The sequence below is a fragment of the Dama dama genome, chromosome 29 (assembly GCF_033118175.1).
Source record: "Dama dama isolate Ldn47 chromosome 29, ASM3311817v1, whole genome shotgun sequence".
NCBI lineage: Eukaryota > Metazoa > Chordata > Mammalia > Artiodactyla > Cervidae > Dama > Dama dama.
Window position 1 is genome coordinate 32,134,183 of NC_083709.1, and position 26,034 is coordinate 32,160,216.

The 26,034-nt window shown below is 42.9% G+C and overlaps 4 protein-coding genes across 4 annotated transcripts; all 4 read left to right on the plus strand.

Annotated features, from left to right (window-relative positions):
• Positions 1–543: 543 nt before the first annotated feature.
• Positions 544–1,131, plus strand: LOC133048523 (interferon omega-1-like). Its single transcript, XM_061132221.1, has one exon. It carries the CDS (start codon positions 544–546, stop codon positions 1,129–1,131), a length of 588 nt encoding a protein of 195 aa, XP_060988204.1.
• Positions 1,132–9,700: 8,569 nt separating this feature from the next.
• Positions 9,701–10,288, plus strand: LOC133048537 (interferon omega-1-like). The gene has a single exon (XM_061132235.1). The coding sequence runs from the start codon at positions 9,701–9,703 to the stop codon at positions 10,286–10,288; it is 588 nt and encodes a 195-aa protein (XP_060988218.1).
• Positions 10,289–17,424: 7,136 nt separating this feature from the next.
• LOC133048696 (interferon alpha-1-like) lies at positions 17,425–17,994 on the plus strand. Its single transcript, XM_061132477.1, has one exon. It carries the CDS (start codon positions 17,425–17,427, stop codon positions 17,992–17,994), a length of 570 nt encoding a protein of 189 aa, XP_060988460.1.
• A 4,832-nt stretch (positions 17,995–22,826) lies between these two features.
• On the plus strand, positions 22,827–23,414 carry LOC133048527 (interferon omega-1-like). Its single transcript, XM_061132225.1, has one exon. It carries the CDS (start codon positions 22,827–22,829, stop codon positions 23,412–23,414), a length of 588 nt encoding a protein of 195 aa, XP_060988208.1.
• Positions 23,415–26,034: the final 2,620 nt, after the last annotated feature.

A 26,034-nucleotide genomic window follows, 5' to 3' on the forward strand; every position in this document is an offset into this window, starting at 1 on the left:
CAAACACTAAAGAAAACCCATCCTTTGTTTTAAAGAGCTTAACTACCAGAGCGATCTGGTAGAATCCCTTATAAATGTGAAAACCATAGAGCTGACAGAGCCTGGCTTCCTATGTAAAGTAGGACAGAAAAAATGGAGCCTAAGATCAAGCCAAAAACGTGTTCATGGAAGACAGGAGAGCAACATTTATGCATGAGAGACAAGGCAATAACATGTGTAAATTCAAATGCACATCGATTCTCACTTAAGACAAAGACCTTTCTAATTTCATTGAGAAGTATCCATTTGGATGGGCACATCTGAAGTTACTAAGAGAAGACAAAATTAATAGTCTAGATAGAAAACATTTCTTTGACTGTATTGGAAATACATAACAGAAAACCAAAAAAGGAAGCAAAAGTGTACAGAAACAATTAGAAAATGAAAACTACCATGTTCCCTATTTAATGGCCTTGCTTAGAAAGCATGGCATCAGAGAACCTACCTCAAGGTTCCACCAGACACCATCGCAGTCTGGCCAGCAGCAGCAGCCTCATCTTCCCCATGGCCTTCGTGCTCTCTCTACTGATGGCCCTGGTGCTGGTCAGCTACGGCCCAGGAGGATCCCTGGGCTGTGACCTGTCTCAGAACCACGCGCTGGTTGGCAGGAAGACCCTCAGGCTCCTGGGCCAAATGAGGAGACTCTCCCCTCGCTTCTGTCTGCAGGACAGAGTGGACTTCGCTTTCCCCCAGGAGATGGTGGAGGGCGGCCAGCTGCAGGAGGCCCAGGCCATCTCTGTGCTCCACGAGATGCTCCAGCAGAGCTTCAACCTCTTCCACACAGAGCGCTCCTCTGCTGCCTGGGACACCACCCTCCTGGAGCAGCTCCGCACGGGACTCCATCAGCAGCTGGACGACCTGGATGCCTGCCTGGGGCAGGTGATGGGAGAGGAAGACTCTGCCCTGGGAAGGACGGGCCCCACGCTGGCCGTGAAGAGGTACTTCCAGGGCCTCCATGTCTACCTGCGAGAGAAGGAATACAGCGCCTGTGCCTGGGAAATCGTCAGACTGGAAATCATGAGATCCTTCTCTTCATCAACCAGCTTGCAAGAAAGGTTAAGAGTGATGGATGGAGACCAGAACTCACCTTGACATGACTCTCACTGACTAAGATGCCACATCCGCCTTGCACACTCACCTGTGTTCATTTCAGAAGACTCTGATTTCTGCTTTAGCCACAGTGTTTCTCGAATTCAATCAATAGTACTGTCTAGTAGCAATAAGCAAGTAGATATAAAAAGTATTCAGCTGCATGGGAATCAGTCCATAAGTCATGACTGCCCTGATGTTATTTGTCTTTATTTATGTATTTATTTTATTTATTCTTTTATCTGATCATATTTACATTTTCATATAAAAATGGTTGTCTACATTGTAATGAAATTTAGAAAATATGTTCATTTCCTTAATATTGTAATTTCTTTTATTTATTAAATTCTTATGAACGTAAATTTGTTTTTTCATTCTGAAAACCTACATACTTATTTTGTCTATTTTTTCATAATGAAAACCTAAATACTTATTTCGTCTATACCTATTGTGGAATAGCATTTGTCCATTTATACTACAGAATAGTCCTACCACTTTTCAGGAAATGATTCTCAAAAGATGAAATTCCTGGAATTCCCTGGCAGTGCAGTGGCTAGGACTCCGTGCTTCCACTGTGAGAAGCTCAGGTACCATGGATACCTGGTCAGGGAACTAAGATTCTGCAAGCTGTGGAGTGCAGCCCGGCCTCCACCCCCCAAAAAAAAACAGGTAGAAAGGAGTCTCTGAAACTGTGGTAAATGATTAGTCCTGAAGTCACAAGTATAACTAGTTTATACCCAGTCAGCAAAGAACGGTTGGTGTCAGTATGTGGGGGGAGGACTCATCCCCTCCAGGGAAGTTGCCAACATGAGGTGCCGAGAGGCTGATCCTGACACCTGTTACTCTCCCTCCCACCTCCTCCTCAGCCCTGCTTTACTGGACAATCCACTCCCTTACACAATATCTTCACTGCCTCCAACACAGGACCTGTGTTCTGTGATGCTTTCTACCTTCAACGTTTCTCTCAGTGGAAATCACTGGAAGACAGCACAAGTGAAGGGAGAGTTCTCCAAGTTTCAAAACCTTGGAATTGCAGCTCTGCTATTTCACAGCAGGGTGACCCTGAAAAATATCACAAACACTAAGGAGAAGGACATGGCAACCCACTCCAGTATTCTTTCTTGAAAATCCCATGGACAGAGGAGCTTCGTGGGCTACAGTCCGTGGGTCACGAGAGTCAGTCACGACTGAACCAACTTAGCATGCACGCAGGCATGCATGCTGTCTTGATCTTCTTCTCAAGTATGGGGAAAATAACAGTAGTTTTTCAGAGGACTACTGTTTGGATCAATGAGTCCATATTCCAAGAAGGGTAAAAGTGTGCCTGGCAGAAATAATCAGGACAGTGAGAGTCCCAGAGTAGCTGCCCACGGGGACGAGACAGGACAGCTGGCCTGAGGCAGTGACTGAAAGGCAACACTAGAAAGACGCTAGGTCTTCGGTAAAAATATTTAACTTGGGTGCTAGTTTCACAGTATATTCAGTGTGTGAACTCTCCTGTGCTCAATGTTCCATCAAAACTTCAGTCTCTAAGTGCTGGCAGTGTCACCCCCGAGAGTCAGTCCTTCTCAGAAATTATGCCTTTAGAGGAGAGACTGCTAGAAGTGTATGCAGGTGTCTTATACGCAAGTGGGAGTCTTTCTCTGAACAAGGGGCCATGAAGTCAATTTGATTGGTCAAAATACATAAACCTTGCACATGCATATTGCCAACTGTTCATGAGAATAATGGCTACATTAATCTATATTCAAGACCATTTAAGTCCTTCTATGTGCTCACACATTGACCAAAACGGGATCTTATCATCCTTTTTAGGTTTTGCCAATCTGACTGGTGACACAGAGCATCTAGCAGCAACCATTAATTCTCCTTTTCCTAATTGATGGTGGTTGTCATCAGTCATACTCCAGCCTTCTGGTCCACCTCTTGCAATTGGTTCGGGAGAACTCTGAAAGAAAAACAATCTGCAGGCAAAGGAGAAATGTGCTGGTAGGAACTGGAGCCCCAGCATCGCAGTGTAGAGTTGAGAAGAGCTGTGGAGTTGAGACTTTAGTTTTAAGACCAGTACGCTAGAATAGGTGACAGCCTTTCCCCATCATATTCACGGGAAATGCAGGTTTCTTCTGTGAATTTCTGATCCATACACAATGCACCCATTGCTCTTCCATTGTCACTTGACTCATGTAAAGAAGTTCATTATTCATTTCTGTGCAAACTCCGTGATCTCCAGCTAGAAGACACACAGATTTCAAGGTCCTCCACTGGATCCCAGGCTCCACACTCACACTGCCCTCCTGCCATCTGGCTGGTATCCAGTCTGAGTTTCACTTGTGACAAAGCCACTTGTGGTTTCCCTGTGTTCAAGGCTCAGAACTGTTTTCCATTCAAACTCATAAAGTAGGCCATGACCTACTCTAATTATCAGGGCTTTAAAACTATGTCTTGATGCTGAGATCTTCCAAAGATGCATGCTGGAATCATATACCCAACTGCCTATTTCACAGTTGGTACCTGCTGAGCACACATGATGCTGAAATCAAAAGCATTTAGATTGCAGGTTTCTAAGCAACTTATCCACATGACCTGACGTTTTGAAAAAGTTGATGAAATTCTCCAATGAAAAACCGACTACACAAAAACATGAATGTTTAATAGATGACCGTTGGTTCAAAGAAATGAGAGGAAAAAAGGATTTTATAAATTGAGATTGGTTATGTAAGGTAGTTACTGGGTCATAAGTTTGTCAAATTGCCAACATCTGCTGGATCATCGAAAAAGCAAGAGAGTTCCAGAGAAACATCTATTTCTGCTTTATTGACTGTGCCAAAGCCTTTGACTGTGTGGATCACAATAAACTGTGGAAAATTCTGAAAGAGATGGGAATACCAGACCACCTGACCTGCCTCCTGAGAAATCTGTATGCAGGTCAGGAAGCAACAGTTAGAAGTGGACCTGGAACAACAGACTGGTTCCAAATAGAAAAGGAGTAAGTCAAGGCTATATACTCTCACTGCTTATTTAACTTATATGCAGAGTACATCCTAAGAAATGCTGGGCTGGATGAAGCACAAGCTGGAATCCAGATTGCTGGGAGATATATCCAGCAGATCTAACCTCGGATATGCAGATGATACCACCCTTGTGGCAGAAAGTGAAGAAGAACTAAAGAGCCTCTGCATGAAAGTGAAAGAGGAGAGTGAAAAAGTTGGCTTAAAACTCAACATTCAGAAAACAAAGATCATGGCATCCAGTCCCATCACTTCATGGCAAATAGATGGAGAAACAGTGGAAACAGTGTCAGACTTTATTTTCGGGGCTCCCAAATCACTGCAGACGGTGAGTGCAGCCATGAAATTAAAAGATGCTTACTCCTTGGATGAAAAGTTATGACCAACCTAGACAGCATATTAAGAAGCAGAGACATTACTTTGCCAACGAAGGTCCATCTAGTCAAGGCTATGCTTTTTCCAGTGGTCATGTATGCATGCGAGAGTTGGACTACAAGGAAAGCTGAGCGCCAAAGAATTGATGCTTTTGAACTGTGTTGTTGGAGAAGACTCTCAAGATTCTCTTGGACTGCAAGGAGATCCAACCAGTCCATCCTAAAGGAAATCAGTCCTGAATATTCCCTGGAAGGACTGATGCTGAAGCTGAAAGCACAATACTTTGGCCACCTGATACGAAGAACTGACTCATTTGAAAAGACCCTGATGCTGGGAAAGATTAAAGGCAGGAGGAGAAGGATACGACAGAGCATGAGATGGTTGGATGGCATCACTGACTCAATGGGCATGAGTTTGAGTAAACTCTGGGAGCTGGTGATAGACAGGGAGGCCTGGTTTGCCGCAGTCCATGGGGTCGCAAAGAGTCAGACGGGACTGAGCAACTGAACTGGACTGAACTGAAGTTTGTCAAATATGGCATTTGCTCAGTTGAAGAGAGAGAGAAGATATATACAAAGTAGCAATTTGCAAAGATTACTGATGATTTTGCTTCCCTTAAATGCAGGAACTGAAAAGTACTGTTGTGGCATAAGGAAAATATTTCAACTTGATGTGACTTTAAGACATACATTTTAAAAGAGTTTTCAAACAACAGTACAGCAGAAATTAACCTTTTATATTCACATTTATATTAATATTGAATGAAATAATTTTCTCTTTTCCCTGGGGCTCCTTTAATTTTCAATCTTGTCCCCAGGTCTTCCCACTGGAGGGTCCCAGTATCCAGTAGATTTCTGTCCGGACTGGAGATGCCTTTCCCATTATCCCCGAATTAGTCCTTTCCCTCAGAAACAGTCCTAAATCTGAAAACATACCACAACATGCTCTGATTTCCAGCCATCAATCGCAGCATAAACGGTCACCGGTGTAAATCGCTCTGGGTAAAATCTTCTCCCAGGAAGGGGAGGGTGGATACAGGGGCAGGTGCAGACATCAAAGGCTCTGACAGAAGCAGCGGCAAAGCTGCCCTGGGCAGTCGGGCCCGAAAAAGAACTTTCCTCTCTGCTCGCGCGGCCCCAGGCGCTCCCTGGGCTCCGGCGGCTCCCTCCGAGGGCGACCCCCGAGTTCTCCCCGTGGATCCGCCGCCCGAGTTGGCCGCTCTGTACCTGGAGGCGGGTCCAGCTGGGTTTGCGGCGCCGGTGTGTCAGTTCCTGAGAGATCGGGCGCCCCCTCCCGGCCGTTGGGGCGCAGCGAAAGGAGCTTGGAGGGCGGCTTAGCTCAGGGCAGGACCTGAGCTGTTTCCCTGAGGCCCAGGGCAAGTGCTGACTTTCTGGGTCCTGGTTTCCCTGCTGATGGCCATGGGGATGCTCTGCTCCATCCCTCACAATTCACCCGTTAGCATGCGTCGTCTTGTATTCTTCCAGTCGTTTCCCTCATTCATGTAATTTGGTAGCATTAAGTATGCTTTACCTATATCCACAAGTACCGTCAGCTTGGGGTTTTCTATACAGGATTATCTGAAATGTTTCTAATCCAATCTCATGCAGGGGGTCATAACTCTCAAGGATCTTGTCCATCACGTATCTCAATTTTATGGTGAGGATCACTTAACAATCTATATGAGTCATCTTGCAGTTAAATATGATTGTTTTATAATTATTAGTTTTGTCAATCACATTTAGACTCTCAGTAATAACTACCACTTGATCATTTAATTTTGTTTACTGTACAAAATAATCAGGATACTTTGTAAATCGCTCAGCTTATCTAGAATTTGGAAATAGAAGTTAACTAATGGAAACAAGAGATTTGTAACATCGAGATATGAAACAACAAAGGAACATCTTGTGTTAGAAGTAAAGTAGGGAAATAAGTGAGAGTTAGTACATGCAGTGTGCTCAGGTGTTTATGCTGTGGATAGGGAGTTTGGAACCTGACATATTAGGTTTTGAAATCCAGATGTGCGAATTCATTCTTAGATTATTTTCTTCAAATAAAGTCTTAGCAGGGGGCTCTTGGGAAGGAGAATATTAACTCAGTTTCAACTATGTCGGAGGGACTAAGTGAGTCCCTTACAGAGGCTAAGTAATTTGGAGTTGTTGTCACTGTCATTTTTGATGAACACTGAGAGTCTGTGGGATTTGTCTGGCGAAAGTGTCAGTTGCTCAGTCATGTCCAACTCTTTGCAACCCCATGAACTGTAGCTCATCAGGCTCCTCTGCCCATGGAATTCTCCAAGCAAGAATCCTGCAGTGGGTTACCATTTCCTTCTCCAGCGGATCTTCCCGACTCAGGGATTGAACCTTGGTCTCCTGCATTGAAGGCAGATTCTTTACCGTCTGAGCCACCAGGGAAGCCTGGTAGGTCCTTGGTAATTAGGGTCACAGTAGTCTTGGAACATTTAATTAGTAATCAATTTGGGATGGATGTGCCATAAGAAGTGAGGGCAGCATCAATGAATGTGTTCTTTCTCCTCAAATAAATACCAAGAATGAAATATATCCTAATGAATCCTTGCCCCATAAACACAATACCTTGGTATCTTGTCATTACCATGTTACAGACTGAATGTGTGTGTGTTCCCCAAATTCATATATTGAAACCCTACCCCTCGAGACTTCCCTGATGCTCCATTGGCCAGGACTCATGCTCCCAAAGCAGGGAGCCTGAGTTGAATCTCTGGTCAGGAAACTAGATCCTGCATGTGGCAAGCAAGACTTCCCATGGCCCAAGTAAAGATCCTGCATGAAGCAAGGAAGATGCAAGACCCAGCATGCTTCAACTACGACCTGGCCCAGCCAAATTAACACATAAAATAAATATTTTTAAAATTCTTAAAACACCTGCAGAAACCCAACCCATCAATGTCATCGTATCCCAAACTGGAATATTAGGGAGATCATTAGGGTTAGCAATCAATAAAATGCAGCTCTTAATTTTAATATCATAATTTTACTGTCACCCACATTAAGATCAGTATCTTTTGGAATCATTTCATTCCCTTTCATTCTAGTTTTTTCAAAGCATCTTCTCATTGCCCAGGTGGATTTATCAACTACACAGAAGCCAGGCAAGACTGGTCTCCTAAACCCGGCCAGAGAGGGTTTGTGTTTTAGCAAGTGGGGTTCTGATTGCCCGTCTCTCTTCCTTCTCCCCTTATACTGATCACATGTGGATTAAAGGAAAGGAAAATCAGCTAGCTGGTCTTCCAAAGCTGAAGGCAGTCAACTGACTCAGGACTTGGCCTTCATTGAGCTTCTGTAAGAAGCAGCCCTGTCCCAGGCTTTCTGTTGTTCATATTGGCCTCATCCTCCCCCTCTGCCACAGCCTACTCCCCAGGCATGCCGCACTGCAGTTTGCTAACTCAGAATACCTCATTACGCCAGGGGAAAACCACTTCCCTTCTTCCATATTCACGACATTGAGACGGACCCTTGTTTCCTAGTTGCCCACAAAAACAACTGTGGAATTTTACTTTCGAGGAAAGTTGCAAAGAGAAACAAAAAAATCTAACGCCTTGAAAGTGATAGAGATGCGGTCCCTCTGGCTTTCTTTACTTCCCTTTATTGTTCTTGTCTCATCATGAAATAGAACCAGAGCAGGAGCAGGAATACCAACATTGTCCTATTAGTCACTAAGTGTATAGAAAAAGTTTAAATGAAAAATTACACGCAAGTAAAGGAAAGAAGGCTATTTCTCCTGATCTAGTAACCTGGGTCTCACTGCCCTGCAATCTCAGAGGAGAAGGAAACAGAGGAACAGAGATGCCCGGTAGAATCAACTGCCCGAAGAAATGGCTGAAACTCGTTAGGTTCTGTGACAGAAGCTTCCAGTGAGAGACAACAGCATCACTGAATCTCTTTTCTCCAGCTCAGAAACTCTGAGAAGAACAAGTGTTGAAGAGTTTAAGTAACAGCTGAATAATAGCAACTATACCTGGCAAAGTAAATATTATTTATCTACTACAAGTAAAATAATTGCAGTTGGAAACTCCTCCACCACTTGCACAAGCACACTTTTGCTCTCAGCTTCTGAGCACTGCTGACACTTTGGACACCTGGGGAAACAGGTCAGGAGAAACGAAGGTCACCACGGAGAACTAGGGTCCTTCACACAACCACTCCAGGGGAGAGGGTGGGCTTTTAGGAAGACAATTTATTTCCCCAACAAATAAATAAGCCCTCCACAGAAAGGAGATTCTTGTCCACAGGATGTCGTGAGCCTGCCCTCAGGGAGAGAGCCCAGCATGTGATCAAGGGACTCTGTCACTCCCGAGGACAGGCTGTAGTTCCATGTGATCTCTCCCTTGTGAGTGAGGTGCTGCTGGGGAAATACAATTATCCTGGAATGAGAGTCTCCTCACCCATGTTCCCTGAGAAGAACCAGGATTCTGGTGGGGGTGCTGGCCCAGTCTGTGGAGGACGACTGTTCTCCAGTGAGAAAATGGTGGAAAGAAAGGGTGATGTCTGTAATAGACCTGCCCTCGTGGTTCCCTGAAGGGCAGGGATCTGCAGCAATGTGTTCTAGAAGGAAGAGAAGTGTGGGAGGAGTACATGGACTGACAATAATCAGCCTCCTCTCTACATCAAACACTAAAGAAAACCCATCCTTTGTTTTAAAGAGCTTAACTACCAGAGCGATCTGGTAGAATCCCTTATAAATGTGAAAACCATAGAGCTGACAGAGCCTGGCTTCCTATGTAAAGTAGGACAGAAAAAATGGAGCCTAAGATCAAGCCAAAAATATGTTCATGGAAGACAGGAGAGCAACATTTATGCATGAGAGACAAGGCAATAACATGTGTAAATTCAAATGCACATCGATTCTCACTTAAGACAAAGACCTTTCTCATTTGACTGAGAAGTATCCATTTGGATGGGCACATCTGAAGTTACTAGGAGAAGACAAAATTAATAGTCTAGATAGAAAACATTTCTTTGACTGTATTGAAAATACATAACAGAAAACCAAAAAAGGAAGTAATAGTGTACAGAAACAATTAGAAAATGAAAACTACCATGTTCCCTATTTAATGGCCTTGCTTAGAAAGCATGGCATCAGAAAACCTACCTCAAGGTTCCACCAGACACCATCGCAGTCAGGCCAGCAACAGTAGCCTCATCTTCCCCATGGCCTTCGTGCTCTGTCTACTGATGGCCCTGGTGCTGGTCAGCTACGGCCCAGGAGGATCCCTGGGCTGTGACCTGTCTCAGAACCATGTGCTGGTTGGTAGGAAGACCCTCAGGCTCCTGGGCCAAATGAGGAGACTCTCCCCTCGCTTCTGCCTGCAGGACAGAATGGACTTCGCTTTCCCCCAGGAGATGGTGGAGGGCGGCCAGCTGCAGGAGGCCCAGGCCATCTCTGTGCTCCACGAGATGCTCCAGCAGAGCTTCAACCTCTTCCACACAGAGCACTCCTCTGCTGCCTGGGACACCACCCTCCTGGAGCAGCTCCGCACTGGACTCCATCAGCAGCTGGACAACCTGGATGCCTGCCTGGGGCAGGTGATGGGAGAGGAAGACTCTGCCCTGGGAAGGACGGGCCCCACGCTGGCCGTGAAGAGGTACTTCCAGGGCCTCCATGTCTACCTGCAAGAGAAGGGATACAGCAACTGTGCCTGGGAAATCGTCAGAGTGGAGATAATGAAATCCTTCTCTTCATCAACCAGCTTGCAAGAAAGGTTAAGAGTGATGGATGGAGACCAGTACTCACCTTGACATGACTCTCACTGACTAAGATGCCACGTCACCCACGTATACCCACCTGTGTTCATTTCAGAAGACTCTGGTTTCTGTTTCAGCCACCAAATTTATTGAGTTAGCTAAGCCAATACTTGTCAGTAGTAATTAGCTAGTGGATATAAAAGTATTCAAGTGCAGGTGTATCAATCCATAAGCAATGTTTGCCCTGATCTTATTTATTTATTTTTTATTTAATGTATTATTTTTCTCAATATTTTATATTTTCATATAAAAGATGTGTATGTTTACATTGTATTAAAAGTTAGAAACAATATTCCCCTTTCTATTTCATTAAAATTGTAATTTATTTATTAAAACTTTTCAAAGTAAACTGCTTGAGTTTTTTTAATTTTGATAATCTAAATCCTTATTTTGTCTATGTATCTATCATAAATCAGCATTTGCTCATTTTATACTGTGGAACAATTCTATCACTTTCCATGAAATCTTTGTTAATATGTGGCATTCTGGGAATTTTCTATGGGTGCAGTTGTTAGGACTCTGAGCTTTCCCTCCAGGGAGCCTTGGTTGAGGAACTAAGATCCTATAAGCTGTGGAGGGTGCCAAAAAGAAATAAGGTAGGAAGTAAATTATGAAATTGTAGAAAATGGTGAGTCTTGATGTCATAGGCATAACTAATCTACACCCACTCATTACAGAATGGTTGATATAAATGTCTGAGGGAAGCAGTCCCCTCCTGCAGGAAAGCTGACGACATGCGGTGTTGATGGCCGCTCCTGACTCCTATTACTCTGTCTCCCACCTTCTCCTCAGCCCTGCCTCCTCAGGACTGAGCAGGTCACCCCCTCACACAGCGCCTTCACTGCCTCCATCTCAGGAGCTCCGTTCTGTGCTGATTTCTTCTAGCTGCGCGGTGTAGTCAGAGTGGAAGCCACAGGAAGAGAGCCCAAGGGAAAGGAGAGTTCTAGAAATTCCAAAACCTCTGAATCCCAGTTCTGCTATTTACTAGTAGTGTTACCCTGAGACGTATCACAAACACTACAAGGTTAGTTTCCTCATCTTTAATATGGGGAAAATAAGGGTAGTTTTCACAGGATTACTGTTTGGATTCAATGAGTTCAGTCACACAAGAAGCATCAAGCGCTCCTGCAGAAATCCTCAGGACTGTGAGGATCACAGAGTGCCTGCCCGCAGGGAGGAGGCAGGACAGCTGGCCTGAGACAGTGACCGGAAGGAGACACTGGAAAGGTGCTGGGCCCCCGGCAAAGGTATTTTCTTTTCACCTTGGGTGCTAGTTCCATAGGCTTTCAGTGTGAGAACTTTGCTTTGCTGTATGCTGAAGAGCATTCCAATTTCTGGATTTCATACTTCTAAAAGCATTCCTATGAGTTCGGAAAAAACTCTTTGAGAAAGAGGAATTAGTAGAAAATGCTTTGATGTAGTACAAACACAAATAATAGGGAAAGAATAGAGATCTCATATCAATGCAGAAAATCAAACACATGCACAGGCAGGAAGGAAAGAGGAGGTGCTGTGAAATGGATTTCTGCCCTCCAGTCCTGGGCTGTCCCGGGTTGGATCCTAGTTCTCTTTTCAGTAAAGTCCTTTGTCCATACTTGCTGGCGATGTCACCTCCTGGAGCTTCTGCATTGCTACTGAAAGACCAAAACCCAACAAAGAGTTCAGAAGTCAACTGTTATCCTTCTCATACTAAAGACATGAGAAACATTATTAATGAATGAAGTGTGATTTTTCTGCAACCTCCAAGGGGACTCACGCCAAGGGGCACCTTCCAGGATTGCTGCTGCTAGTGCCCTTGTCCCCAAGGCAAGCCACTGCTGACACATACTTCCACAGGAGACTCCAACCTTAGCAGGTAGGTCTGGTTCAGTCTCCTGTGAGGTCACTGCTGCTCAGTTCCCCTGGGTCTTGGTGCTCGCAAGATTTTGTTTGTCCCCTTTGAGAATGGATTCTCTTCCATAGTCTTGTGGAAGTCTTGTGATCAAATCTCCCTGGCCTTCAGAGTCAGATTTCCTGGGGATTCCCAGTCCCTTTGCTGGATCTGCAGACCCGGAAGACTGACGTGAGTCTTTGAACCTTCACAACAGTGAGAGAATTTTTTTGGTAGTACTGTTATCCAGTTTGTTAGTTTCCCAACTGGCAGATATGGGATTTATTTTTACTGTGCTTGTGCACCTTCTACCATCTCGTTGTAATTTCTTTTTTGTCTTTGGACATGGGGTATCTTTTTTGGGTGGGCTCCAGAGTCCTCCTGTGGATGGTTTTCAATAGTTTGTTTCGATTTCAGTGCTCTTGCAGGAGATGAGTGCACGTCCTTCTACTCCACCATCTTGAACCAGAAGCTAAGCCAAAACTTCGATATTTGACCATTTGAAATATGTTGAAGCATGTCATGCACACCCACCATATCTTTTATTCAGCACCATGGACCTATGTTTGGCTGAGATTTGAACAGGAGGTTAATTACTGAAAATAGGCATGTTCTCTATCTTCAAACAGTATGATTTTCTAAGAAGGAGTTTAATAATCAATATGTCAATGTGCTGCACAGAAAATATCATTACTGAGTTACATCCAAGTTCCCACAGTAACAAGCCAGGGTTCATTTACAAAAATTGATCAACAAACATTCCAGCAATTTATACATTTCATTCACCATATTTCAACTTTTATTATTTTAAGAATTTCCTATAGTCTGTAGTTTTCAAGATCAAGGCGTTCCTAGGGAAGGAAATGGCAACCCACTCAGTATTCTCGCCTGGAAAAGTCCGTGGACAGGGGAGCCTGGCGGACTGCAGTCCATGGGGTTACATGACTGAGAATGCGTGCATGAGGGTGGAGGGAGATGGGTTGGTAGCAATAAACTGGTAGAACTAAAAGAAAAAAAAGAAGATCAAGGGCTTGCTTTTTAGTTTTAAACACCCCTCCCCCACACACCTCCTCCATCAGGACCTTCTAAGTGACAGTCCCTTAAATGGGGAGGAATTGACTCCCCAGAGCAGGAGCAAGTCTCCATTTCTTATCCCACCCAGCATCCTGCACAATGGTAGGATACTGCTGGTCCTCGGGGTTGTCAATAAAAGTGTAAGTGTAATAATGATAATAATCATAATGATAAGCTTAAAATAGTTTTACCAGTTAAACTGTTTGAAAATGACAATCTTGCTGCATTTTGTGTGTGTGTGGTGGGGGGGTTACTCTTGTCTTCTTATGAGACCAGTATATTTGTTATCTGGGCATCTCTTTAGTCTTCCTTCAACTTCCTGCACTATTTGGTCCAGTTGGCTTTTCTGTCCTATACTACAGCTTTCTCAGCTTTAAAATAGGAGTATGGGAGTGGATATATGTGTATTTATAGTTGATTTACATTGTTGTATAAGCAGAAACCAAGAAAACATTGTAAACCAATTATTGTCCAACTGAAAATAAAATAGGGATAGTGAGAATACTGTACTCCATTCAATATACCATCTCATGTGCTTTATATAATGTTAATATAACAACTTAAAAAGTTATCATAAATGAGTAGATTACATAAAGCATCAGGGACACATTAAACATAACTCTGAGAGTTGTTACTGTGACAGGTGTATACAAAGGTTTCGCCAATATTTCATGTCTACCCTAAGAATGATAATGCCATATCTGTGCCTTGTTCAACTCTAATTTTAATGCAAAAATTCTACCTCTGCAAATTAGAATAGGTTCATCTTTTCTATGGAGACAAAAATGGCAACCCACTCCAGTATTCTTGCCTAGAGAATCCTGTGGACAGAGGAGCCTGGTGGGCTGCTGCCCATGGGGTCGCATAGACTCAGACACAACTGAAGCGACTTAGCAGGTATGCATGCATTGGAGAAGGAAATGGCAACCCACTCCAGTATTCTTGCCTGGAGAATCCCAGGAATGGAGGAGCCTGGTGGGCTGCCGTCTCTGGGGTCACACAGAGTCAGACATGACTGAAGTGACTTAGCAGCAGAAATCTTTTCTAATATTGTACAAAGCATATCTACACATTTTAAAATTTTACTAGCAAATGAAATAATCTCATGACTGTCCCAAGCACACCGAGACATTTAGTGGGCATCAAGTCACCATGCAATCCGTGCATTTGGCATATAAGATGCTTATCAAGTAGCAAATGATATATTAAGTGTAAACCTATATTATGTTGAAATAAAAAAAAATCTTGATTATGAATTTTAAAGCAACTTATCTGTATAAAATGACATTTTTAAAAAGTTAGTAAAACTTTCCAGTGGAAAACTATGTATAAATTTGAAAGCTTAACATATGATCCTAGGTTAAAAGAAATGAGGAGAAAGAAAGATTTTGAAAATTGAAATTATTTAAGGTAGTTACTGGGTCACAAGTTTGTCGACTACAGCTTTTACTCAATTGAATTAAGATGAACAAAGAAGTAATTTTGAACACATTGCAGATGATTCTGCTTCCACTGAAGCCAGAACATTAAAGTTTTATTTTGGCTTAAGGAAAATATTTAAACTTGGTGTGAGTTTAAGACTTACCTATACATTTAAAAATATTTTTCAACTACTTGTTCATTGCAGGAGAAATTAACCATTTAAATGAAATGAAATCACTTTCCCTTTCAAGAGGTTCCTTGAAGTCTCAGTCTTGTCCTCAAGTCTTCCCACTGGAGGGTCCCAATATCAGGTAGATGTCCTTCCAGACTGTAGATGCCTTTCAACTTTCCCCTAATCAGTCCTTTCCCCAGAAACAACCCTGAATCTGAAAATACACCACAACATGCTCAGATTTCCAACCATCAGTTGCAGCATAAACGGGCACCAGTGTAAACTGCTCTGGCTAAAATCTCCTCCCAGGAAGGGGAGGATGGACGTAGGTGCAGGTGCAGAAATCAAAGGCTCTGAGCAGAGCCGCTGCAAAACACCCCTGGGCAGTCTGGCCTGAAAAGGAAGTTTCCTCACTGTTCCTGGGACCCCATAAGCTCCCGGGGCCCCAGCGGCGCCTTGCCCCGGCCTGAGGCTCCTGTCGACCGGTTATCCGATTATCCTTGGTGGAACCCGCACTCAAGTTCAAGGCTCTTGACCTGGAGTCGGTTTCCGCTGGGCGGGCAGGGCCAGTTGGTCTGTTACAGGGAGATCTGCAGTGCCCATCCCAGCTGCAGAGGCAAAGGGAAGGCAGCTTGGAGATCCTTGTTGAGCTGTAGCCCTGGGACTCAGTTTCACTAAAGCACTGAGTTTGGTGATTCCTGGTCTCTAGGAGGATGACAATGGTGATGACCACCATTCTCCAGGGCTGGAGAACACCACCTTCCATGTCATAAGGGAAGGTGTTGGCACCTGATGAGTCTGGTGATGCTGCAGATGTCAGGTTGTGCCAGCCTTTATCCAGCTGTTCCCAGCACCTTCCCACAAATAAGATCTTTAATAGGCCAGAATTGTCATTTTCTGCACTCTTCTCTTTTGTTTCCACTGAAAAGCTTTTCCCTTCTATTCTGGGCATCAGAGAATGCCACAGCTTCAATGCTTCTTTTGTGTTATTACACTGGAAATGAAATACACTCATGGAAAAGTGTCAATCAAAAAGGAGATATTCATCTACATGAGTCAAGTCAGCTTGAAATAAAAACCCAAAACTCAATCTAATTCTTTTCTTTAGCCCAAAAGAGAACTCAGAGGTGTGACTCCATAGTCTATTCTGACAGTTTAAATTGCACCAAGATAAATCCTGCCACAACTCCCTGCTGACCAAAGGACTGTTAAGAGTCTTCTAAGGCAATGCAATTTTAAAGTAAAATTCTACTGCGCTCAGCTTTCTTTGTGGTCCAGCTCTCACAAGATCACTGGAAATACCATAGCTTTGACTATACAGACCTTTGTTGTCAAAGTGATGTCTATGCTTTTTAATACGCTTTCTAGTTCTGTCATAGCTTTTCTTCCAAGGAGCAAGTGTCTTTTAATTTTGTAGCTGAAGTCACTGCCCACAGTGATTTTGGAGACAAAGAAAAATAAACTTGTCCATTTCCACTTTTTCCCCATCTATTCGCCATAGATGTCATAAGCTTAGGTTTTTTTTTTTTCTAAGCTTAGGTTTTTAAATGTTGAGTGTTATACCAGTCTTTCAGTCTCCTCTTTCACCTCATCAAGAGGCTCTTTAGTTCCCCTTCACTTTCTGCCACTGGAGTGATATCATGGTATTTTATTATTTATACCTATCAAAGTTGTTAAGAATATCCATAAGCATGTCAAGAGCTATCCATAAGCATGTCAAGAGAAAGAAATGTTGATAAAGCAGAGAAGAATATTGAGTATCCAGGGAATTAAAAATTGGTTTCTGATATGAAGGAAAGTTAAAAGTACCTCAAAATAAATAATAAGAAAATAGTTTAAGATTTTCAATGAATTTGAGTTTTGAAAGATTTTTAAGTCTCTATAGGCATCACCGACTCGATGGGCATGAGTTTGAATGAACTCTGGGAGTTGGTGATGGACAGGGAGCCCTGGTGTGCTGTGATTCATGGGGTCGAAAGGAGTCGGACATGACTGAGCAACTGAACTGAACTGATACTGTGGTATTATTATACATTTTAAATGAATTTCATATGAATATGTAGTTTGGTACATTACTATTTATATAAGTAAATATCCTCCATTAAAAGTCATTCTTCAAACTCATTCATAAAGTTAAATAAAATTCAACAGCTTTTGCATTTAATGTACACCTTTCATTTTCTGGCATTGTTAACCTGAGGGTGAATACAGCAAGTAAGTTTTGCACTTTCTTTTTCTATATATGAAGATACTCATGGAGTACAAAGACGGATCCACAGCATAACTGTGCTGTCAAAATTTCATGGTGGGGGTAATTAGGAAAAAAATATCTCAGAAGACTCTGTCGATAGTGGAAGGGGAGGCAATAGTGAAAACAACGTTTGCAAAATGCTGTCCTAACCCATTTGAAGAGTGCAGATTGAAAATCAAAAACAAAAGTAGAAAGCAAGAGGGAACTTTCAGAAAATGGAAACCATGGGCTCTGGGCTCCTATTTAAGACACAAGCCTGAAGGAAGGTCTTCAGGGAACCTAGAGAGCAGGTTCACAGAGTCACCCACCTCTCCAGACCAGAAGCATCCGCAAGGTCCCCGATGGCCCCAGCCTGGTCCTTACTCCTGGCCCTGCTGCTGCTCAGCTGCAACGCCATCTGCTCTCTGGGCTGCCACCTGCCTCACACCCACAGCCTGGCCAACAGGAGGGTCCTGACGCTCCTGCGACAACTGAGGAGGGTCTCCCCTTCCTCCTGCCTGCAGGACAGAAATGACTTCGCATTCCCCCAGGAGGTGCTGGGTGGCAGCCAGCTGCAGAGGGCTCAAGCCATCTCTGTGCTCCACGAGGTGACCCAGCACACCTTCCAGCTCTTCAGCACCAAGGGCTCGGCCGCTGCGTGGGACCAGAGCCTCCTGGACAAGCTCCGCACTGCACTGGATCAGCAGCTCACTGACCTGCAAGCCTGTCTGAGGCAGGAGCAGGGGCTGCAAGGGGTTCCCCTGCTCAAGGGGGACTCCAGCCTGGCTCTGAGGAAATACTTCCACAGAGTCACTCTCTATCTGCAAGAGAAGGGACACAGCCCTTGTGCCTGGGAGGTTGTCAGAGCAGAAGTCATGAGAGCCTTCTCTTCCTCAACAAACTTGCAGGAGAGATTCCGGAGGAGGGACTGACACAAACCCGGTTCAACACGGAAATGATCCTCACAGACCAACAAGAGCACATGCCTCCTGCGCGGCCACGTGGAAGACTCTCATTTCTGCTGTCACCATACCCTGAAATGAATCAATTTGTCAAAGGTTTTCAGGAATATTAAAGGATATCATATTCTACTCTACAGGAACTAATCCCTCACAGATACTCAAGCTGATCTATCTACTTATTTATCTACATGAACATTTATCTACTTTAATATTTATTTATCTATTTATATTTACTCAAATTATTTTGTTCATATAATATGTATGTATACTTGAGGGAAAATACATATTCTGTATTTAATCAGCCTATAATTTTTTTATTCACTAAATTCTTACTATTAAAAAGCATCCTTTGCTTTTTTCTTTAAAAAAAAGAAACACCAAGCTGAATGCACAACTTGGTTAATTTATTTCACAAGTCCTTGAACCATTTTTTTAATATGCAGATTAGAATGAAAAATACACTTCCCTTAGCCAGGTTGTGTGTTGCCCTCAAGACCTAGATATAAACATAACTAACTCAATCATTTTTGTAACTTCGATTTTTTTTCTTTGATTTTTTTTTAAAAAGGAAATTATATCAAATCAAAAATCAGTTAATTCATATTAAAATGTTAACTATTTTAAAAATAGGACTAATTAGTAGCAGAAATGAATATCAGTTAGCTTGAATTCTGCAATAAAAGGGAGAAAATTGGAATACTGCCAGCGGAATGTGGGCCAAGCTGTGAGAGGATATAAAAAGTTAACTACTATAGGTAATTAGTAAACATATCAGTGCAAATGTCCATTGAATATTGGAGATGGCAATTTACAAGCAATTCCATGAAATATAAAGCATGGAACAGAAAAACTAATCAAATGGGAAAAGAGTATCAGATGAGAAAAGGACTTAAAATTGAGTCCTATGACCTCAACCTTAAAAGGGAGGGAACACCACAAAGGATTCTTGTCAAGGGAAAAAATACTGACAATATGACTGCTGAGAGTTCAGTTTCTTGGGTGGACTTACTGAGGATTATAGCCAAGAGGACAGACTCTCCTCAGCTCTGAGGAACTGCTCCAGGGTTTTAGAGGGGGTCAGTATATATATGTGATTGTGGTAAAGGGGTTACATGCCACCACTTGGTAGAAGGTGGCTGACAGTCAGTAGGAACACATATCTCCATGAATGATTTTAGTGCTCTTCTACCTATGAGAAGTTGCAAAAACTGGGTTCATAAATTTTTCTCAGGAAAATTATCTAACTCTCTGCTGGTCTGTTGTGTTAGTTTCCCAGAGCACAGAGTGCCTCTTTCTTGATCACCACCCTGAACTTCTATCAGAGCCTGCTGGAGGCAAGGGAACGCAGAGGGTAGTCACTTCATTCCTGTGGAACAAGATGCCAAGTGACATTTTAGCTGTCATCTTGAAGGAGAAAAGTCAGAGTTCATGGGGCCAGAAATTAATGCTCTTCCTTTGTTCTTAAACTCACGAGAAAAGTCAAGAGTTTAAAACACAAAGATCCCAGGGGTAGCTCTTATAGGGTTAATAAAGTTATTTTACTATATCTCATTGAAGAAATCACTCATAAAATCTTAGATTTACTGCCTCATGGATTGCAGGATCTCATTTTTCATACCAGGGACTGAATCCAGGTCACAGTGTGAAAGCGCCAGATCCTGACCAATAGGAAAGTCCCATTCATTTTTTTTTTTCCAATTAGCAGAAAAATCTATTCCCCTCTAAATACTTAATAGCAATTTTGTCTATTTTTATTAGATCTTAAAGAGGTTAATCTAGACTTAAGACTACCTCCCTTCAGTCAGTTCAGTTCTCAGTTGAGTCGCTTTAGTGGTGTCCGACTCTCTGCGACCCCATGAATCGCAGCACACCAGGCCTCCCTGTCCATCACCAACTCCCGGAGTTTACTCAAACTCATGTCCATCGAGCCGGTGATGCCATCCAGCCATCTCATCCTCTGTCGTCCCCTTCTCCTCCTACCCCCAATCCCTCCCAGCATCAGGGTCTTTTCCAATGAGTCAACTCTTTGCAGGTGGCCAAAGTATTGGAGTTTCAGCTTCAGCATCAGTCCGTCCAATGAACACCCAGGGCTGATCTCCTTTAGGATGGACTGGTTGGATCTCCTTGCAGTCCAAGGGACTCTCAAGAGTCTTCTCCAACAGCACAGTTCAAAAGCATCAATTTTTCGGTGCTCAGCTTTCTTCACAGTCCAACTCTCACATCCATACATGACCATACCTCCCTTATTGCTCTACAAAACCATTAACAGTGACCCTTCAGCATTTGCAGGGGATTTAAGGGCTTTTGTCATCTCATTCTCCTCCTTCAACTTACTTTGTTGGTTTCCCAGCAACATGTTCATTTGAACCCTTCACTCTTTTTAATGGGATTGTTCACACAAATCATTGTAAAGCTCCTTAGATGTACCTTTGTATTTGGTACATTGGGAATAGTTCAATGCTCCAGATTGATATTTCTCTCCAGTTGTATAAATGATGTCATCCAAATAGGGTTAATGAGAGGACTGCATTAATATTTTAAAGAGCTTAAAATGGCAAGTCCATTAGTAGCAAACAAAATTCAGTTATTACTTTTTAATATTATGATTACTATTACCCAGATTAACATAAGGATCTTTGGAATCATCTGATTGCCTTTTGTTTAGTTCTAGCTTTCAGAAAGCATCTTCTCATTGTTGAGTGGGTTTATCACCGGGACAGATGCTCAGCAAGGCTGGTCTCCACAATCTTGCCAGAAAAGGTTAGTGGTATACCAACTGAGGTTCTGCTTGTCAGTTTCTTATGAGCTGATGGGTGTGACTTCTTCCTTCTCTCCTGAAACACATCTTACATGGATTAAATGAAAGAAAAATGAGGTAACAGATCTTGCAAAGTAAAGGGCAGTCAACTGGCCCAGAACTTTTCCTTTGTTGAGTTTCTGGCAGAAGCAGCTGTGTCCCACGCTTTCTGTTGTTCACACTGGCCTCACCCTTCCCCTCTGCCTCAGCTTGTCCCCAGCTGTGCTGCACTGAAGTTTGCTAACTCAGAATACGTCACTGTGTCAGGGGAAAGCCACTTCCCTTCTCTCATATTCATGATACTCAGATTTACATTTGTTTTCTTTTTGCCCACAAAACTCATCTCGAAGTTTACTTTCTAAGAAAGTTGCAAAGAAAAACAAAAAAAACCTAAAATCTTGAAAAGGATAGAGATACAGCCCCTCTGGCTTTCTTCACTTCCTTTTATGGTTCTCACCTCATCATGAATTAGGACTAGAGCAGGAGCAGTGAGACTAATCTTGTCCAGTATGTCAATATAAATTAAAAGAACTTGAACTGAAGACTCACCCACGAGCAAAGAAAGAAGGCTATTTCTCCCTGACTGAGTAGCGTGAGTCTCACTGCCCTGCATTCTCAGAGGAAGACAGAGACAGAGGAACAAAGAAGCCCAGTGGAATCAACTGACTGAATGAACAACCGAAGCTCACTAGGTTCTGTGAGAGGCAGCAACACCACTGAATCTCATCCCTCAACTCAGAAACTCTGAACATCACACGGGTTCAAAAAATTAAGAGAGTAGAATGGTAAAATCTATACTTGGTAAAATAAAAATTATCTCTCTACTAAAGGTGAAAAGGTGAAATAATTGCAGTTGGATAATTCCTCTGTCTACTTGCACAAACACCCTTTAGCTCTCAGCGCCTTAGAGCTACTGACACTTAGGACACCAGGGGACATGGGTCAGGAGAAGAGGGGTCACCACTGGGAACTTGGGTCCTTCACAGAAACACTCCAGGGGAGAGGGTGGGGTCTCAGGAAGATGATTTACTTTCCCAACAAATAAACAAGCCCTCCACAGATAGGAGATTTTCAAGTCCTCAGGATGTGGTGAGCCTGCCCTCAGGGAGAGAGTCCAGCAGGTGAGGAAGGGACTCTGTCACTCCTGAGGACAGGGTGTGGCTCCACGTGATCTCTCCCTTGTGAGTGAGGTGCTGCTGGGAAAATACAATTATCCTTGAATGAGAGTCTCCTCTCCCATGTTCCCGAGAAGAACCAGGATTCTGGTGGGGGTATTGGACCAGCCTGTGGAGGATGATAGGTCTCCAGGAAGAAAATGGTGGAAAGAAAGGGCGATGTCTGTAATCATCCTGACCTCATGGCTCCCCAAAGCACAACCACATGCACCTGCAGGAACGTGTTCTAGAAGGAAGAGGAACATGGGAGAAGCTCATGGACTCATAATAATCAGAATCTTCTCTAAATCGAACAGTAAAGAGAAACCATCATTTATTTCAAAGAGCTTAATTACCAGAGTGAACTGGTAAATACTTTAGAAATACAGAAACCACAGAGCTGACGGAGCCTGGATTCCCATGTAAAATAGAGGGGAAAATAGAGCCTAAGATCAGGGCTACAGATGTGTTCCTGGACAAGAGGAGAGCAACATTTATGCACAAAAGACAGGGAGCAATAATGTGTGTAATTACAAACATACATCACTCCTGAGTTAAAAAAAGACCTTTCTCATATGATTGATAAATATCCATTTGGATGGGCATATAGGAAGTTATTGGGAAATATCCAAAATTAATAGTTTATGTTGATGACATTTTCTTTGATCATATTGTGAATACATAAATGAAAATCAAAAAAGGAAGTACAAGTGTACAGAAATGACTAGAAAATGAAAACTACCATGTTCCCTATTTAATGGCCTTGCTTAGAAAGCATGGCATCAGAGAACCTACCTCAAGGTTCCACCAGACACCATCTCAACCAGCCCTGCAGCAGCCTCATCTTCCCCATGGCCTTCGTGCTCTCTCTACTGATGGCCCTGGTGCTGGTCAGCTACGGCCCGGGAGGATCCCTGGGCTGTGACCTGTCTCAGAACCATGTGCTGGTTGGTAGGAAGACCCTCAGGCTCCTGGGCCAAATGAGGAGACTCTCCCCTCGCTTCTGCCTGCAGGACAGAATGGACTTCGCTTTCCCCCAGGAGATGGTGGAGGGCGGCCAGCTGCAGGAGGCCCAGGCCATCTCTGTGCTCCACGAGATGCTCCAGCAGAGCTTCAACCTCTTCCACACAGAGCGCTCCTCTGCTGCCTGGGACACCACCCTCCTGGAGCAGCTCTGCACTGGACTCCATCAGCAGCTGGACGACCTGGATGCCTGCCTGGGGCGGGTGATGGGAGAGGAAGACTCTGCCCTGGGAAGGACGGGCCCCACGCTGGCCGTGAAGAGGTACTTCCAGGGCATCCATGTCTACCTGCAAGAGAAGGAATACAGCGACTGTGCCTGGGAAATCGTCAGAGTGGAGATAATGAGATCCTTGTCTTCATCAATCAACTTGCAAGAAAAGTTAAGAATGATGGATGAAGACCTGAACTCACCTTGAGATGCCTCTCACTGACTAAGATGCCTCATCAGCCTTGCACACCCACCTGTGGTCATTTCAGAAAACTCTGAATTCTGCTTTAGCCACAAAATTTACTGAAGTACTTGAACATATATTTTGTAGTATTAAGTAAGGATGTTAAAAACTTAGCTCTAGGGTCATCAGTCCTTAAGTGATTATTTCCCTGATTTCTTTATTATTTATTTATACTTGTTCTTGTCATATTTATATTTTCATATAAGCATGTTTGCCTTCACATTGTATTAAGATTTACAAAATATGTTCAGCATTCCATTTCATTAAATTTTATTTTTTATTTATTAAATTCTTATCAAACTCTTTTATTCTTTTTTGTGTGAGATAAAATTTATTCTGCTCTCTTTTCATGGATGGCATTTCCAAACATATTTTTACTGAATGATTGAATACACACAAAAATGAACTAATCCAGCAATGAGTATTTAAGTAGAAAATCCTGTGTTTTGATCAAAGAACTCTCCACAGGTGACACTGCCTCATTGGAAACATGTTTGTGCCGTGGTCTCTGTGTAGACACTGAGTCTGCTTATTCTTAACACCTAAATTCAATCTTCAGTTTTCTAAACAAAAGTGAGTAATTGATGGTAACACTTATCTACTCATTCATTCATTCAGTTCACGTCACATGTATTAGTTGAGTATCAAAGTGGCAGATTGTGGAATTGCCTTCAAGAAACACTGGTAAATAAATCTAATTCAGTACCTTCTATGTTGAAACTTTCAGTCTCATAGAGAATGATACATAAAAATAATGTGTGTTTTTAAAATTACAATTATATTTAAAAATACAAAAAGAAGTAATGGAAAACTGGGTTCTCATATCAGAAGATACTTACAGGTAATTTTTACAGGTAATTTTCAAGGGAAAAAAGAGGGATACCTTTTCTATGGTACCTGGGAAGTGTGTAATTGTAGAAGCCTGATTGGTTGTTGGCCAAGTGGGTCTACAATAAACAAATGTCATGGGCATAATTACTGATTTGAAATTCTTTATTGTGTGTCTTGGAGAGGGAAATGGCAACCCACTCCAGTATTCTTGCCTGGAGAATCCCAGGGACAGAGGAGCCTGGTGGGCTGCCTTCTATGGGGTCGCACAGAGTCGGACACGACTGAAGCGACTTGGCGGTGGCAGCAGCAGCGTTGTGTGTCCGGTAATAGGGACTTGGGGATGGATGTGGTCACTTATAAATAGAATGGACAATGAGAAGAGGACCTAAACCTAATCCTTCATACCCTCAGTACCAGGGGCCAGGCAGAGGAGAGTCTGCAACAGGCACTGAGGCAGGGGGCAGTGCAGTGAGAAGGACATAAGGATGAACAGGGGAGAGACTACTGAAGGGAAGGAGTGTGTTTCAAAGACACAATAGGGCCTGCAGGGTGGGTGAGGACTGAACTGTCCCAGTGAGCCTGAAACATAGGCCATAGTGACCTTAGCGGGATCTTGTTTAGTAGAATTAATGGGGCAGAAACCAGATGGGAGTAAGTGAAGAGGAAGGGGAGTTAAGGGTACTGTGTACAGACAATGATTTTGGGAACTTGTTTGTGAAGTAGAGGAGAGAAATAAGGTGGAACTTTGAGGAAAGTGTAGCTTACTATCTCTGTGCGTATTTTTTTATGTTTTTGAAATATGTTTTCTGAGAATTATTTTGAAGAATGTAGGAAATGACAGAAACATGATTATTTTAAATATTTGACTATTTTAAATCATTATTTGGCTAAAATGGCAATTTCTCATTTTTGTAAATAATATTACTTTGTGGTCGACTTGTCAGAGTGGAAAGACAGAGAAGTGCACCCAATGATGAACAATTCATTTCCCTCAAGAATCATTATGCTAAATTTGTGTCTTATTCAACTCATAGTTTTAGTTCAGTCATCAACATATTGCTTTTGTGACTTGAAGTATGATAAGTTTTTTTAGTACTGTACACAGGATAAATGTATTTTTTCAGTTTTCCTATTCTAAAATCCATATTAAAAACATATATGGACATCTGATGGGTATCAAGGTCATGCGCAATCGTGGCAGCTCACACACAAACTAAAGATGTCTACCAAATATTAAAAGATATAGTATCAAGTGATAACGTACGTTGTGCTGAAATCTAAAGCATTTTGACACAAAAAGATTATAGATTTTCATGCAGTTTAATTTGGCAGGATGCTATTTTAAACCAAATGGTAAAAGTTAATAAAGCTCTACTAAAACCCTCCATAAACCCATCTAGAAATAAAACAGCTTGTTCAGGGAATTCCCTGGTGGTCCAGTAGCCTAGACTCTGAGCTCCCAGTGTAGGGGGCCCGGGTTTCATCCCTCGTCAGGGAACTAGGTTCCACAGGCGAAACTAAAGATCCCACTGCAAGGATGATGGAAGACCTTGCATGCAGTAACTAAGACCCACAACAGCCAAATAAATAAACAAACAAAACAAAACGAAAACAGCTTGCTCATAGGAGGCTTACCATTTTGCTTACAACAAAAGAAACACAGTAAGTTTGAAAGTATGTTGCACGCATGCTTAGTGGTGTTCAACTCTTGCTTCAACTCTTTGTGACCCCATGGGTTTACCCACCAGGCTCC